General features: G+C 30.6%; 1 protein-coding gene across 1 annotated transcript; it reads left to right on the forward strand.

Annotated features, from left to right (window-relative positions):
* Window positions 1-206: 206 nt before the first annotated feature.
* LOC106689926 (digestive cysteine proteinase 2) lies at window positions 207-17,890 on the forward strand. The gene is made up of 8 exons (XM_067045062.1): window positions 207-365; window positions 2,282-2,405; window positions 3,808-3,952; window positions 4,029-4,174; window positions 4,839-5,021; window positions 8,114-8,305; window positions 14,003-14,162; window positions 16,564-17,890. Exons 4-8 carry the CDS (start codon window positions 4,160-4,162, stop codon window positions 16,767-16,769), a joined length of 756 nt encoding a protein of 251 aa, XP_066901163.1. The 5' UTR covers window positions 207-365; window positions 2,282-2,405; window positions 3,808-3,952; window positions 4,029-4,159; the 3' UTR covers window positions 16,770-17,890.
* The last annotated feature ends 702 nt before the right edge of the window (window positions 17,891-18,592 follow it).

Raw genomic sequence — 18,592 nt, forward strand, 5'->3', positions numbered from 1 at the left:
CAATTCATTCTTATTGATTATATTAAATGCTAAGTTAAATTTGGCATTAAGAAAGCATAATGCTGTAGACTACTTACACCACTCCCTGACTTTTCTAAGGCTGCTTATCAGCACTCCAGAGATAAGATTAGTAGATGATTAATCGAAAATAAATTGTATATTTTTTTTTTCTACAATTGCGAGAATATGACTTACAGTTAATATGGGACTTTTCCTTAAAGGAAAGTGTTTCATTGCCGAATGGAATCCGAATAACATGTGACTCAACCGATAATGAGCAAAATGTCTATCAGGAATACATCCTTCCTCCACGGCTTTAGAGAGTTGAAAGAAACCAGACCGTGAACACTGATACTGATTGTCTTGTGAGTTACATATTATTTCATTTAAGTGCAAATTAGAAATCGCCTTTCAATGTGCAGTATTTTGCTTTCCCACTACGCTTCTCTTAAATGCAGAAAACGAAAGGAAATTATGTCCTCAGAATCGAAAATTTTCACTCCTGCTTTAGGTTTTAAATATCAAGGAACAAAATTAGTCCCGTTTCCGTTTTTAGATAAACAGTCAAATTTTGGAGATTGTGCACGTTGGTTTAAATTTAGTCCCACATCGATTTTATCAGACACTACTTTTGCTTATGCCATGCCCAAACATATATATCTCTTTACACCTATAATTCGAAAACGGTCAGATTTGGCCTAAATTTGGAGGGAAGAGAGGGTCAGTATGAAGAAGGTTCATTATTAATTTAATTAAATTCCATCAACTTCTTTTACTTCACAGTGCATGAATGTACTTTTCTTAACTTCTTTATTTCAGTGTTTGTTCAAACACGGCTCAACCCAACAGTTTATTTATCAAATGTCAAACCCAATAATTAAAAAAAAAAATGGGTCGGTATAGCTTCATCATCGCTCCTGCATTGGTAGGTACATTATTACTTACATTTCAAGGTGTAAGTATAAATTTCTTTATTTTTATTTTCATATAAATTTTAGTATAACCTATCCCCTGATCTGTGTTTGAACCATACGTATAAAAAAAAAAATACTTTAGTGCATGGTGAAGTATTGGATAGAATTTCATCATTTTATTATTACTAGACAATTTCTCACTAATCTTCAATTTACCTTTTTCAATCAGACGTTTTTGAAAAATAGGAGTACCAAGAAAAATATGTTTAAGCATCCGTAAGCAGAAATAGTTTACAGAATATGATAAATTTTATATGGGATCAACCAATTGATACCAACATGTATCTACCCAAACAATCTCTGAACAATTTAACAAAATTTAATGAAAGATTCGATTGATCATTCCCGAACACAAGTTTATTATAGACTATAGATTAACAGACGGGCACAGACAAATGTGTTGCTTAGTATCTAAAACTTAAAACGGAAGTTAACAATTTTGATTCGGAGAACTTCGGTATTGTAAAATAAAAAAAAAAAATTATCTTGAATCTTGAATCATTGTGTATAATGTATAACAAATATTTTAGCAAGTAATTATTTTCTTATTAGTCCAGTAGGTATTGTAAGGAAGATACACTGACGTATGTAAAGGCATATGTTTTTCAATTTTAAAGTTTTTCAGTGAATCTTGAAGTTTAATGAATTTATTATCTGTTTGACAGTTTTGAATAAGAACCAAAGAGATGAAACGAAGAAAAAAAAAATAAAAAAAGGAGAAAAAAGTCATATTCTAGTATTATATATTACTACTGTTTATATTTATTATTGTATACTTGTCTAGGCTTATTTATCGTAAGATTAAAAATATTGTCTGATTAGACTAAAATAAGTATGTTGTGTGATTAGCAACCTGATGAAGTTGGGAAGTACAAATTTGTATTTATAATAAAGTTTTTCGTCCTCCAAATAAGTACTTTGATTTATGATTTTCAAAGGCAATTTTAGTGGTTCTTAAAATTACCTATAACTTTAATCGAAACTTTATTTTTTTTTAGATAGAGGTACAATTTAAAATATGTATATATTTTGTATTGAACGTAATCCAAAGATAGTACCATAGTCTATGGTTACTTTATCTACTGCGTGCCTTCTGCAAACAGTCCCAAAGATACTCTGTTTGTTAAAAAATACTGCAAGGTTATGGTAGTATCAATGGAATTGGTCAATACAAAATAAAATAAGAAGTTATTTTTCCGACTTTTGCTAGTATCAAATCTATTGATATTTTCATTCAAGTCTCAGAACGTATTTTAGCCTCTTAAAATATGTGTGAATTAATTGTTTTTTTTTATGATTATGGACAGATCTTAAATCTACATCATAACATAAAAAATAAAAGAAAATGCCTGATATATCATCATACGTTAAAATAAATGATAAAAACTACAGGGAAACTATTGTTGAAGTCAATGATCCAAAATCTGATTGGTAAGTAAAGGCGATAGCATACTAATATTCAATTTATTATTTATTTAAATATAATTTTTATTACGTGAAGCTATGATTACGTATTTAATGTGCCCTTTGTTACGATTAAATTGCTGATGAGAATTGGATTGAAATATTTCCAATTGCTGGTATATTTCTAAATATATTCTCTTAGTAATTCAGTCATACGACTTATGTGTGGATGACAGGTTTTTTCTCACTCAATCATTTCTGAATCAAGTTACCGGAAGAAAGCACTTTAGTTTTTTTTTCAGAATGAGATAAACTCAGCACTGATAAAACCAACTGTCGGTACAGTGGAATTTATACAAACAGATAAAATAATAACAATTTAATTTTGTAATTTAGTTTATTTTTTTTATGTTTCCTTAAATATTTGTTCTTTTCTTATCATACCTTAAATAGAAATAGCGAAAATTCAATATTTCTTATATTAAATATTTATGTTGGCAACGTAATTTTTAAATAACTTAAATTTTAAAATTCCAGTAGCCTCAACTCCTTCTGGCAAAAAAGTAGGCGTGTTTTGTCAGTTATATGTGCTTCCATAACATCACTGTAAATTTAGAAATTAGTAAAATATCAGAATTGTATTAAAAAAAAATAATTGAATGTTACCGTATTTTATATCAAATTTTAATAGGAGGGGTTCTGAAAAAAACCTTTCTTACCATCTAGTTAGAAAGGTTTTGAATCAAATTTTCGGTATCCAGTTTTCATGTCAAAAAATTCTATTTTTTGCCATCTGTTTACCTTTATATTATCGCTTAAACGGGAGGACCGATCCTAATGCTGAGGTGTTTTTGCAGCCAACGTCTGTGCACTTAACAGCCAAAAATGTGCATTGACTAGCGTTGTAACGGTTGTAACAGTGTTGATAAAATACAAATTAAAAAAAAAAAAGTCTACAACGGAACACTATTAGCAATGATATAGTGTATTTAAAATAAAGAAAACAATGTCGTTCACGTATGTCTGCTTGGACGATTAAATTTGGAAGATAAATTAATTAATTATACAAAATAAGTTTTAATCAGACTAATATTAGCGAAGAAAGAGCAAACTATATGTTTGTTGGAAGTCTTGTGATAGGACACAGCAAACTAAATGTTTGTTGGAAGTCTTGTGATAGGACACATCAGATTTTTATATATGCATGTTAAATTAAAACTTATATTATACTTTTATTGAAATACTCATTCAATTTCATAAAACAAAGTGGTCAAGTGTATATATAAGAATCATTAAGTGATTTGCACATAAGCATTAAATGGTTTTAAAGATGGTTTAAATTGACATTCACAGGAATTATGTTCTGCCATTTAAAAAAAAATAATTAAAAATTATTTTGGTGATATCTAACATTTGAATTATGTTTTAGTATTTGTAGGAAAGGAGTATTTCGATATGGGATGTTTCTGCTAGCCTGGTTGGCCGTTGGTATTTTTTTATTTTGCATAACTTTGACTTTAAGGTCATCTGATCACCGAAATGAGGGTTTTGACAAAATGTGGGAGTTTTATAAGGTTAGTAAAACTTTTGGACTAATAATATATTTTAATGTACCTGAAATTAACTAAGAGAAGTTTGTATTGTCTTTAGATCGGGTATGGGAAAAACTACAGTCAGAAAGAGGATGATGTGCGAATGAGCATATTTATAGAGAATTTAAAGGAGATGGACAGACATAACATCCTCAAGCTGGAATTGTGACATATGAAAAAGAAATAAACATGTTCTCAGATTTTGTAAGACTGTGTTTTCTGTTTTGTAGTTTAATTAAATATAATTTCTTTAAATATGCATGTTTTGTATGATAAATCATTAATTTTGGTAAAAATATTTTACTGAAATATATAGTAGACACCTTCATCGCTATGAAAATGACCTCAAACCTGCAATACTCTGATTATGGAAACTACAAATATTTTTGTGAAACTTTATAGGGAGTGTATTTTAAACTAATTTTAATTTAAACATTTACCTATTTTGTGCTTATATTTAACTGACTGATTTCTACAATGTTTTAAACTGACTGATTTAAACAATGTTTTAAACTTTAGTATGAGCTAGAATCAACTATCGTAAAAAAATATCATGGAAACAGAAGAAAGCTTACTGCTCAAGATATATAATTGTTATTTTTAAAACTATATTTATTTTATAAGTTAATATCAGTCAATAAATACAATTTAAGATTTATTATTTATCTTATAAAGATTACACTTTGCTGCTAATTTTATTAAGATTAATATAGTACGTACAGGGAGATCAATTACATATTACTCAAAAATAGTGAACTACTACAATATTTTATAAGTTAATATTACTCAATAAATGTATTACTATACAAGAAATATTAATAGTCAATATTAGAACTAATAATTGTGCTACTATCAATCCTAAATCCAGACTCCTGAAGAACTAGATGAAATCACAGGATTCCAAGGAACTACAGAACACCTTCCTGCTATAGACGCATTTTTCAATGGTAAAGATATAGCCTATCCAGAGAGCTTCGACTGGAGACTGAAAGGTGCAGTAACTGGAGTCAAGAACCAAGACAGATGTGGTTCATGTTATGCCTTCTCTGCTGTGAGTTTCCTAACATAATTATTTTATATTCATGTACACTTAGATGGTGAATCACTTGCGAATAAAGAAGTAAATGGTTTGGGTTGCGGTCAGGAAAAATTAAAAATAGTGTCATCAACTAATTAACAGTTGATGTTTCGATCCACATAGTTGTTATTCATTAGCAGAAAAAAAAACCATACATTGTAGCTGTAACTGATGTATAAGTATGCAGTTAGGTAAATAAAACTGATGTAAAGATTGTGGTATATAAGGATATAAAAATCCTTTCCAAGATTTTTATATTCTTGGCCCTCTTGGGCATTTGTACTATAGTATCATGGACGGGAATAAGGAGGTAGCTACAATGTGCAGAAGTGGGGGAAGGGTAAATAGTGAGAAAAATAAATAGTTGACACATTTTTTTAATTGTTTGTTTTTCATTAACACAACCTAAACCATATTCTTCTCCATTTATTACTTCTAATATCCTCGGCTAGTTTGGACATAGCCTTCAAATCTGTTAATATTGTTTACTGAATACTTTAGTCCTCTCTCACCATATCTAGACTATCAACATAACTGGTCTGTTGTAAAAATGTTTGAAATTTATATTACTATTCTAGTTGAAGAATTCCTTTGTTAATGTCCGGCTTTGAAATGAAACACTAGACGATCTTGATTATTTTTTTTATTAATTCCTCAAAAATAGAAATTACAGTGTATTAATAAAAAATAGCATTATGTAAGGACTAGAATTCAATGGAAATATTATCTTTTTCTAGTGTAAGTATTAGAAGGTGTAAATGAGTACTTATCTACTAGGATGGTTGTTCTATAGGCCCTCTGATTTCTTCTCTTGATTCTGAGGGAGATAGCAACCTAATAGATCCAAGTCAGATATTGACATCAGGAGCTGACTAAAATACAGGATGCCCATAAATGAGGGATCATATTGTGGGAACAGATATTACACCTTATGCGGAACAAAAAAGTATATATGACCCATTGTCTGATTCTCAACAGTATGGAATAAAATTCAAATTTTGTGTTCTTAGCTGTTATCTTGTGTGCTGATTTTTTTTAAAACTCAAATAAACCTAATTTAAAGCTCCCTTAAGGAGAAGGAGCAAATAAAAGATGAAAAATTTCCTATAAATGTAATGAGTTCTGCCAAAAAATAAAATAAGCATTCCATGATGTTATATTGAAAATTTTTATCCCATACTGTTGAGAATCGGACTATGGGTCATATAGACTTTTTTTGTTCCTCATAAGGTAAAGTATATATGACATTGTATAACAATATGACCACTCATTTATGGGACACCATGAACATAGAGTTACATAACATTTCTGTTCTGTAACTTTCAAGATATTTATATTATATATTTAATCAATAAATATTTAAAATTTCATCAATATTTACAATTTTGAATAATATAATGAATACATAATGATATGTTAAACAATACTATAATTCAATTTCATTAGATGACACCAGGACTAGAAGGCTAGTACTGTTTCTTTTCGAGCCGTTATAGATTAATAAGGATATGGTAGTTTTGATTGACCAAAACCGAAGATCTCTTAGTACAAGAGCCCAAGAGGAGAAAAAAGGCAGTTATCTCACCCCAATTTTTGATTACTTTAATGAAAACTATGTATAATTACCAGTCAAAACTGATAAGTCTGCCAAGTATAGGTAGGTGGAATAAAAAATGGCGGCTGTCTTAAAGCGATAAAAAAAACTAATTTTTCATTCGGAGCTCTATATCTTAAAAAGTAGGAACAGGACAAGAAAACCGAAGAGAACGTAGTCATTTGAAGAAGAGTAAATTTTCTAAAATATGAATAGTTATGGAGATATAGCTTTTTAAAAAGCTACATTAAAAATGTTGTATGGGACCTACCAAAAGATCAGTAGTTAGTGACTTTAATTTGAAAAATCAATATCTCAAAAACCATTTCCCGTACAGATGTCTATTAGCACTCAAATCAAAGCTAGTTTAATGAACTATTAAGTAGTTTATAATGTTTATCTTCGTAGGAGTAATAGTTTACATGAAATTTGCTAAAATAAATTGATTTATAGTTATTTGGACAACTTTTCATTTGCCTAATTTATATTTATATGAGAATATCATAAAAACTACTACTCCTACGAAGATAAGTGTCATAAACTACTTTATAGTAAGTTAAATTTCCTTTATTTTGAGAGTTGGCAGACAAATGTACGCCTTAGGGAACTAGAGATATATGTTTTCAAAAATCAATTATCATAAAAAGTACTACTCCTACAAAGATAAACGTTATTACCCATTATGTAGTAAAGTTAACTAGCTTTAATTTGAGAGCTGGCAGACATCGGTACGTCCATGGTTTCTGAAATAAAGTTTTTCATAAATCAAACTTATTGTCCGAACAACTATAAATCAATTTATTTTAGAAAATATCATGAAAACTACTATTCCTACGAAGGTACGTGTAAAGAACTTCTGTACGTCACATAGTTCCTGAGGTATTGATTTCTCAAAATAAATTAACGAACTACTAATCTTTCAGTAGATTCTTAAGAAATTTTGCTTTTTAAAAATCTATATCTCGAGAACTATTGGACGTAAATTGCTCTTTTAGGGCTATTTCAGCAAATTTACTCTTCATTAAATAATATTCTCTTAAATTTTCTAGTGTTGTTGGTAGTTTTGAAGATATAGAGCTTCAAATGAAAAATCAACGTTTTTTTAAGGTTTTGAAACAGCCGCCATTTTTTAATCCCCCTACGTATACTTGGAGACTCATCAATTTTGACTAGTAATTATACACAGTTTTCATTGAAGTAATCAAAAATTGGGGTGAGATAACTACCTTTTTTTCTTCCCGGCTCTTGTACTATCTATTTTATATAGTTTACTAACTATAAGTAAAAATAGGTTATTATCTATTAATTTAATTTCTCGAATAGGGTGTTTTTAGAACAGTTGGGAAGTAGTTATTGGGATGTGTCCCAGTTTTGCATTTATGCATTCCGCTTTTTGCAATTATAATTATAATAAAATTATGTACTATTAGAAGTAGCCTACTCCTTAACAGTTATTTGTTTTTTCATATAGACTGGTTCTTTGGAAGCGCAGCATTTCCTGAAGACAGGCCAATTAGTGTCCCTGAGCGAACAGAATCTGGTGGACTGTTCTAGGCCACAGGGCAACAATGGCTGCCATGGTGGAAACATGAACAACGCCTTTCACTACATTCTACAGAACTACGGGATAGACACTGAACAATCATATCCATATGAAGGAGAAGTAAACTAATTTTCATAGTCATAATTGTATTATTTAATCACATCAATAGGTTTAGTGCAATTTACCGGTTGTTTTTAATGTTATTGTGAAATTTATTTAGTGTTAGCTCTGACCATAATTCCTAAGATTTAGATCGGTTTTTATTTTTATTTAGTAGGTTATTCAGCTTACTCTGTAGGGTGGAGATGCGTGTAGCACGGTGCAATTAGTGTATTGGTGCATGTAGTACGGTGTAATTAGTGTATTGGTGTGAGCTTCCTCACAACATAAATGTTCTTCAAGAGGAAATGGCCACGATAAACATGAAAATTGGACCGTAAAGACCAATTGTATGATGATAGGAAAGAAACCTCGCAGAAGAAGTTTCTCAAAGAATCAATGCAGCTGGAAGAATATTTAGTTTGCTTCGAACGAGTTTCCTGGGTAAAAGGAGGGTGACGAGAAAAACTAAAATGATGATCTATAAATTGACGTTCCTCCATATTCTTTCCTACTCTTCCGAACCGTGGACCCTTACCTCCAAACACAAGAGCCGGATTCAATCCATGGATATGCGTTATCTTTGTAAAGTGGAAGGAAGGAAATGACGAGATAGAGTACGGAACAGCACCACTAGCCTGGGAGTCAAACCGGATGAGAGCATCCTAGAGGAGTACAAGCTAAAGTGGCTCGGATACCTCTTTAAGATGGACCACTTATGGTTAAGGAAGCATTTAGGAGCCGGGATATGGACTGGAATAGGAGAAGGGAGAGGGTCCAAGAACGAGACATCTGGTACAGACTCTACAAATCGTGTCTACACACTGCGCAAGTGATGAAGGGGATAAAATGATTACGATGATTATGATGATGATGTGTGAGGTTCCTGAGACTAAAGGACTAGACCATCTAAAGCGCATAAAATAGATAGCGTTTAATTTTTATCAAGAAGAACAGAATGGGGCTCACGATGCTACATTAGGAGTAAACGGAATGTAACGTAATACGGTAATGATAATGAATTATTAAAACTGTTTCTAAAGTTGCTTTTTAGACTTAGTACAAAACATATTCTATTGATAACTTATTTTTTCTTAACAAAGTTATCCAATATTGGATAATTATTTTTTAATCTCCATTTTATGAGAAGAATAATTGTTTCATATACATGGCAACAAACAAATGTTACTTGGAGAAGTACTATGATTTTTCGGATTTATTCTTATGAGGGTTCATATGTAAATTTCAATACAATTATTGATAAAGTAGGGAATGAAATAAAGGAACCAATAAAATACAACGCATAAGACATAAATTAAAAAACTTCTTATACGATGCTTCCAATTATTATCCAAACGGTTTATAATACTTGCGGCAGTAGTCAGAACATAAGTCAGAACTATCCAGAAAGGTCATCGCTGCTACCGTGTGGAGAACCACAGTATTAAACATATAATGTAGTAATCTTAGAAGCATAAAGTGAAAAAAACCTCGACAGATCACCAAGAAATAGTGGTTCTTGTCTGGTTCAGTATGTGATATCCAAAACTAGCAATAGTAAAAGGAAAATAGGAAAACTGAAGGATATCTCAATAGTTTGTCATTCAATAAAATAAAATAGGCACAAAGATATCCTTTCATTTTAACTTTAAAATTGTAATATTCAAGAATTATTTAAAGTAAATAAAAGGAAATTTAAAAGTTTTATTCTACTCTCTGATCTAAAATATAGCTTTGAAGATGACAAGGTTTAATGAAAAGATTAAATATTAAATAGATATGAGAATTTTATTTTAAATTATATATAATATTATGGACTCTATATCTCAATATACAATATACTTAAATCCTAGGTAGAGCAGACTAACCAATTATATATGCTTCTTTGATGAATGATGGTTCTGGTTGTCTTAGTTCTGGTCCTCTTCCTAACTTCCAGGATACGTCCAATCCACCGGTGATCCAAACCAAAATGATCCTTTAATGATATGATCTCCTTGGATTCTTTTTCTAGATATCTACCACTGACAAAGGGTAGTCCGCACCACCTCTTCCTGGAGACACCTCTTCCAGGACACGTCCAATACAACTACCATCCAAACAACGAGTGATCTCTTCCTATGTATATCTTCAACGTTCACTCGTCGATAAAAAAAAAACTCTATTGTATCACAATCGCTCTAATTAACTTTCGCTGATTCCCGATGTAAATACTTCATCAATAATTGTTATCGTCTTATATTTCTTCCTGAATTAATTTGGATTATAATCGTGTTAAAGAAACAACAAAACTTGAAAACATTTCAATCTACGTACTCAACAAAGCAGTAATTCAAACAGACTTCAGAAGGACCCGTGCCGCAATCTTGAATATTTTGAACGATTCATCTTTACACCATATTTGACTGATCAAAATTGGTTAGCTTCCTTTTTGGTTTAATACGACAAATAAATAATACTGAAACGAAACATACTAAAAATCATTTATAAATAAAAAATATCTATTCATTAAAAAAGAGGGTTTACAATATATATACAAGGTCATATAACTATTTTGCTTGAATAGTGGCTCATATGACAAATAAAAGATTTTTTTAAAACATTTTTGTTGAGGTATTTCATAGATTGTCCAAATATGGCCGACCTAAGGTTTGAACAGTTGTAGGCCACTTAATATCCAATCGATTAGCCTGAAGTTTTACCTACAGATAGAATAATCTATCTAATTTCAAAATAAAATAAGGAAATGAATTGAGAGGGAATTTCGGGCGTTCACTCCAACCATTATCAATTGATTATATTAGGACCAGAGGTCCTAAAAACACAGGAAACTTTATTTTTGTTATCAAGGAAAAATCAAAATTACATTTCAAGACGATTCAAATTATTTAAAAAAATTGATTGCAGAAGGTATTCATATCATACGAACAAATTTAAGAGGATACTTTTCCCATTCTGGACATGCATAAATCCTGTCAAGTCGGTTGTCATACCCACCACACAATTGGTGGACATAAGTTTGACAAATGAAGAGCAAATGGATGTGTTAAGTCTTTCATGCATATAATAGTGAAAACTGACCTCCTCATTGGCATCCCCACATTAGCAAACCCGTGAATCCTGCGTCCTAGTTTCATTTCGTCAGATTCAGATAGAACTTCCCTCCTATCCGATTTCGGCTTTCGGATATAATGTTGGAAGTATATTATGTCTTCTCAGAGTACGCCTTGGGACCCCAAACAGCACAGCTGCTTTGTAAGATGACATTCTTTCTTTCATTGCTTTCAATGCATTTTTTAGTTGCCCTTGTGTCAATTTTTCTCTTTTCTTTACCGGTAGAGAAGCCATTTGCACAGAAAGGAACAATTAATTACTTACAAAATAGCATTGTTATAAAGAAAAATATGCTTGAGAACAACAGAAAACAAATGGTGTCCTAATATGGCCTAGCTAGGAATCACAGGCTATATAAGGGTAACCCCCTGCTTTTACTGAAGTAAACCTACTTTATTTTAACAACAAATCCCTTGTAATATCCTCAACGTAGAGATCCTTAGCTATATAAATTATCAAGAGGTTCTCAGCTAGCTCAAATATGTCATTTACAAGAAACATGAGAACTTACCTCAAAAATTGCAACGATGTGTGCCCTTCGACTACAAAGCTACACAAGTGAATTGCAGAACCCTTTCTTCCATTACCTCCTTTTGTGATGTCTTTTCTACATAAAGAAACAGATACTAAATCTTTTTTTTATAACCCCATCTTTACATTATTTTTCGGCACTAGGCCGTAATAGGACCACATACATTACAGCAGACTGTAGATAATTACAAATTAACTTAGGACGACCTCAATGAAGAAAATGACCTTAGTCTACTATACTATCTTTGGAATACTTCCAATTCTAAATACAATCAAAACTTTTGTTTTTTTGTCACATGAGCTAGTAATCAAGTTAAGTAGTGATATGACTAGCTCCGTAATAACGTAATTCACGGAATTTTTCCTTTTCAAAATGAGTTGGATATAGTTTCCACATTGCCACGTAGTTTCAACCTCCAATACAATAGCTCTTTCGTTAAGACAACAGCTATAAATGGATTCATACACTACCAGGCCTTGTGAAATTAATTACAGTAAAATTTTGAGACCACCTGCCCACAAAAACCGAAATTTTAGCTGTTTTGATGAAATATGATTTTTTTTTTTTTTTTTATCTCTTTACAGTTGCTAAGTGTAACTGGGCGTGTTTGGAACTAAGCTACTGATGCCATAACGTCTAGTGGGCTGTTTACGTTGTAATCTCTTCAAATGAAAAATATTTTTTTATTTTTTTTATATAAATAAATATGATATTGATAGTCCCATGTATTTTGTTAGGGAATATAAACAATCGTATAAAGTGGAAACATAACACCTAGTAATAGTATAAGAGCCGGGAAGAAAAAAGTCAGTTATCTCATCCCAATTTTCGATTACTTTAGTGAAAACTATGTGTAATTAATAGTCAAAATTGATGAGTCTGCCAAGTATAGGTAGGGGAAATAAAAAATGACGGCTTTTTGAAAGCGATAAAAAAAACTAATTTTTCATTCGGAGCTCTATATCATAAAAAGTAGAAACACAAGAAAACCTAAGAGAACACCATTCAAAGATGAGCAAATTTTCTAAAATATGAGCCTTAAAATAATTATTTACGTTAAATAGGTCTTGAGATATAGCTTTTTAAAAAGCAAAATGTCTTAAAAATCTACTGAAAGATTAGTAGTTAGTTAATTTATTTTGAGAAATCTATGTCTCAGGAACTATGTGACGTACAGATGACAATTAGCACTCAAATTAAAGCTAGTATAATGGACTATACAGAAGTTTATGACCTTTACCATCGTAGGAATAGTAGTTTTCACGATATTTGCTCAAATAAATTGATTTATAGTTGTTCAGACAATAAGTTTGATTTATGAAAAACTTCATTTCAGAGACCATTTGACGTACTAATGTCTGCCAGCGCTCAAATTAAAGCTAGTAATATTTAATATAAACTAGTTAATAATGTTTATCTTTGTAGGACTAGTAGTTATTATTATATACACATATGAATATAAATTTGAAAAATAAAAATTTGTCTATTTTTGACATCTATTTTGATTAGTTATTATATATAGTTTTTATCAAAGTAATCCAAAATTGGGGCGAGATAACTGACTTTTTTCTTTTCTTGGGCTCTTGTACTATAACGGTTACTCCATTTATGTAAATGAGTATATAAGCTCACCAGGATAATGAAAGAAAAATACAATTACGACGCATCAGCACATTGCAGTGCTCTTTCTAAACTGTTTAAAAAGCTGAAGAGGAAGCTGAAGAATTCGCATTGGAGGGGATACCGGGTCCTGCCTGCTTCTCTTGAAGCTTTATTAACTCCGTTACACACACGACTACCACCGTGCTAAATAGTCTTCAGTAAATTTCTGTTAATTATTGTTAAAGCTAAGGTATTCTATGGAGTATTCAGGAAAGTATTTCACAACCATAATTATATTTATGTGAACTGGCCATTACCCAGAAACTGTCACTGTTATCACCTGTGGGATTCTGCGCTCTAGCCAGTTCGAATAGAGAAGTTTAATGCTCATTTATGTTTTCCCATTATGTCTTATAATATATAAATATCTAAAAAGTCCAACTATTGATAGATATATGCTTCACCCACAGGAAGGTCCGTGCAGATTCCAGAAGGGTGGAGTTGGGGCGACTCTACGAGGATATCGGTCGCTAGTGCCTTCAGAAGCAGCACTTCAGGCAGCTGTTGTAGATATTGGTCCAATATCTGTTGGCATCCATGCCACTGTTAATTTGTCCAAATATAAAGGAGGTAATTAGAAGCAAGTGTATGGATAATGTTAACCTTACTATTTGTAGGTTTTGTTTTAGTACATATTTATATTTTACAGCTTGGCTAATCTATAGTTTAGCACCCCATCAAGAAGAAAAGGAGCTTAAAACGATTGACAAGGGTTATTAAAAAAAAAAACCTTGCAAATTATGAACACATTTATTATTATTATTATTTATTAAAAGAAAATATCCTCACCTACGAGGCCAATTGAATAGAATACTGAACAGAAAATTATTTATCAATATCATAAATACACGACCGTATAATTTCAAATAGTGATGGTCAGGTTTGCGGTCAAAAGATTGAACCAAAAATTGTTAACAACTATTTATTTTCTGAAGTTTTGCCCCACTTCGTAGATCTCTATAAGGGCTGTTCAAGTTGATAGTTTTGCGACTTTTTCACTTTTTTAGACTTTTGTCAAAAAGTCGACAAAGCTATCAACTTGAACAGCTTTAATAAAGCTCTACGAAGTGGGGCAAAACGTCAGAAAAAATAGTTGTTAACTATTTTTGTTTGTCTTTTGACCGCAAACCTGACCATCTTCTACATAACTTATCACTATCATTTAGATGGCATCAAACTTTTGATTTACAAGACAATACCGAAACCTATTTAGACCTACAGACTTAAACTGTGGAGAATAACTGAATTTTCCATTTTTTTTTTTTTCAGTTTAAAGTCCTTCGAATAATAAGTAATACTTTTTACTGTGTTTGGAAAATAACCTTACACTATGAAATCAATACTTTATTTGTTTTTTACCTCATTCCATCTAAATTGCCTAACTTTAGCCCGTAAGCTTCTGGGGGTTATTAAAAAAAAAAACCTTGCAAATTATGAACACATTTATTATTATTATTATTTACTAAAAGAAAATATCCTCACCTACGAGGCAAATTGAATAGAATACTGAACAGAAAATTATTTATCAATATCATAAATATACGACCTTATAATTTCAAATAATGATGGTCAGGTTTGGGAAGAATAATAAATATAAGAATAAAAGATAACCAAAAATAGTTAACAACTATTTATTTTCTGAAGTTTTGTCCCACTTCGTAGAGCTCTATAAGGGCTGTTTAGGTTGATAGTTTTGCGAGTTTTTCAGTTTTTTAGACTTTTGTCAAAAATTCGACAAAGCTATCAACTTGAACAGCGCTAATAAAGCTCTTAAAGTCAGAAAAAAAATAGTTGATACTTTTTTTGTTTATCTTTTGACCGCAAACCTGACCATCTTCTACATAATTTATCATTATCATTTAGATGACATCAAACTTTTGATTTACAAGACAATACCGAAACCTATTTAGACCTACAGACTTAAACTGTGGGGAATAACTGAATTTTCCATTTTTTTTTTTTTTGTAAAGTCCTTCGAATAATAAGCAATACTTTTTACTGTGTTTGGAAAATAACCTTACACTATGAAATCAATACTCTATTTGTTTTTTACTCCATTCCATCTAAATTGCCTAACCTTTGTCAGAAGTTTACGCATCTTCCTAATTCCTTAGTATAATCCTTATTCTGCTCAAGCCACCCATCCCCAAATCCTCCTATAACGTCGAAACGATACCGGCTCCGAAATCTTTGTTGAACATTTGTGTAAATATAATTTCTAGTGACGTCCGGCTTCGTCACTCAAGTACTGATTGGCTGTAGCTCAAGTACCCTCTCCTCTCCCATCCATCTTCCATATTTGGAAGGCAAAGCTATGAGTTTCCTCGGAAGAATATTAACATTATATATAGGTTCATGTGCACTCTATTTATTACATATTACTTTACTTAACTTAAGTTTTTTTCATCTTAGATGTTTACTTAATTTACTATTATTTAGTTAATCTATCTAATTATTATTAAAATATGTAATATAGTGTTTTGTTTATTTTTATATGTTTTTTATTTGTAAATAATGTATGTGGAAACACACATACACCCACACACTTATATATATTGTATGAATGGACAATGGATATCTATTGCCCTTGAGTGTGGAAGCTAACTTTTTTTTTCCTAAAAAAGGACTCTTTTTTTTTAAATATCTTTATTGAAATTTACAACTGTATATTACATAATACATTCAGTAAATTTGATCTTAGTTAAAATGGAGTGTTACAGTCATGTAGAGCAACTACCCATTGGTAGCACTCTAATGACATTTTACATTAGCTGGTCTCGTGGCCATCTTCTTTTCAGGCGCCTCGGAGGATTGTCAAGAATGGAAGAGGATGCAAGATTAGAAACTAGGAGGTTTGAGTGGTTAGAGTAAAAAAAAAAAATACTAAAGCAGAAAAAATATATACAAAAATACTTATACTTAAGTTTAATCTTCAATCTTGAATTATCTTCACTTCTCTATTTTTGCTTAGGTATCTTCGACGATGACTCTTGCAACCCCTTCGCACTAAACCATGCTGTCTTAGTTGTCGGTTACGGGTCAGAAGGAGGACAGGACTACTGGATTGTGAAGAACTCCTGGAGCTCAATCTGGGGAGAGAATGGCTACTTCAGAATTGTCAGGAACAAAGGAAATAAATGCGGAATTGCATCTATGGCCAGTTATCCTGTAGTCTAAAACTTGTCTTGCTAATTGTCTGTCCCGAATAGAATGCCTTATACAAATATTTTAACATATCTAATAAACCATAGTATCTGATATTATGCTTCGGGAATGCGTTTACAAATTTTTGGAAGAAAAAATAGCGTCAAAATTTATGAAACAAACCGCTCAATTATTAATAAATATATTTGGCCCAATATAAGTACACACTCGACCAAGACAATTCTTTCAAAACAAAAAAATAATAATAATAATAATAATAAATAAATAAGTCACTCATTAATTTTACGGAATCAAAATGATTTATTGACAATTTTGTCAGGAAATATTAAAACTATTTACGTTCTAAAGTTAAATCAACTAAGTGGTTAGTTAATTCTCCTTTCAAGTCTCCTAAAAAGATAGATAATGAACCGTAAATAATCTCAAACTTAAATAGATTGAACTGCAAATTTTAGAAATATATTGGTAATGCGCAGGAGCAGATCTTGTCTTTAGAGGAGCCTCTAAAAAAAAAATTAAAAATTGTTTAAAAATGAAGGAAAGAATTTTACTGTTTTATGTGGAATTGAAACTATACTCAACGATGTCTGCCATACAAAACTGTTAAAAAATGGTCAGGAGTGAAGATTATTTGACTCAATCATTTTAGGCTTTAATTTTCTGATAGTAGCAATAAAAAAACACTAATTCAAATTTCATAATTTGCTACTAAAAACACATTATTTACTTAAAATCAAACTAAACTGGTTAAATCGCATTAAACGGTGAAAAAATATTCAATTGAAATCTTTTTCAGTTCGGAATGATTTTAAAAATATAATTAGAAATAGAACGTTTGTTTTGCTTAGGATAAAAATGTGGTAGATTTACTATAAAACGATTAAAAAAAATTAACTTTTTCTTTGTGGGTTAATGCTACACGTTTCCCCTCTTAATTCAGCAGTCCTACTTAATTAAATATTAGATTTAATATGAAATTCCTAAATAATTACAGTATATTATGAATGGAACTAGAATTATATGTTAATGATAATTGATAAATCCAGAAACATTTGTTTTTCATGTACATAATACTATATCTAATTTTTTATTTTTTTGTATATTACTTCATTAATAACATTTTATACAGTAAATTTGTTTATTTATCATAACATTTCTTCTTCATAATATTAATTAATAAAAAAAAGTTATAATAATATACGAAAATAATGAGATACACCTAAACTTACATGTATTTGCTCATTATATATATTTGGATGGCTGTTAGTGAAGTTGATAACCATGAGTATTGGACTCGGTTTTCATTTTAGCCAAGTTGACTGATTCACAATTTTATATTGTATACATCAAGCTGATGAATCTTTTTTACAATTTTCTGATTCTAAAATTATAAAAATTTTCAATTCATGAAATTTGGTATTTTTTCTGAAACTTTCAACAGCCAATTTCCCTTTTTCGTTGAACGAAGCTGTAATGCTCTCCAGTTACATATTACATCTGCAGTTACAAATATTACACTCCAATATTAGAGCATATATTTGTGTTGGACATTTTTGTAATGCAGCATAGACAGTTTTATTTAACAAACCACCGCAAAGGATCAAATGATGATGACGTTGGTCAAGTAGCTTAAAATTTTTGGCTACTTGAAATCTCAAGCAAAAACACGGCATAATTATACTATAGAATGTATGAGCATATGGATATACGATCAGTAACATATGTTAACAAAGATACAAACAATTTTATTGTTATTTTTCTAACAATAATTAACTATAATCTAATTAAAATATGTTTCTAATGTCTTTTTAAACAATTTTATTAGATTTGTATGC

This window comes from Halyomorpha halys, unplaced genomic scaffold (genome assembly GCF_000696795.3).
Source record: "Halyomorpha halys isolate HHAL.00 unplaced genomic scaffold, Hhal_1.1 Scaffold1526.1, whole genome shotgun sequence".
NCBI classification, from domain to species: Eukaryota; Metazoa; Arthropoda; class Insecta; order Hemiptera; family Pentatomidae; genus Halyomorpha; species Halyomorpha halys.

Excerpts from the sequence above, each read along its gene's own strand:
- LOC106689926 (XM_067045062.1), top strand. Across the intron at positions 5,022-8,113 it reads CATGTTATGCCTTCTCTGCT|ACTGGTTCTTTGGAAGCGCA; the intron begins GTGAGTTTCCTA and ends TTTTTCATATAG. Across the intron at positions 8,306-14,002 it reads CATATCCATATGAAGGAGAA|GAAGGTCCGTGCAGATTCCA; the intron begins GTAAACTAATTT and ends CTTCACCCACAG.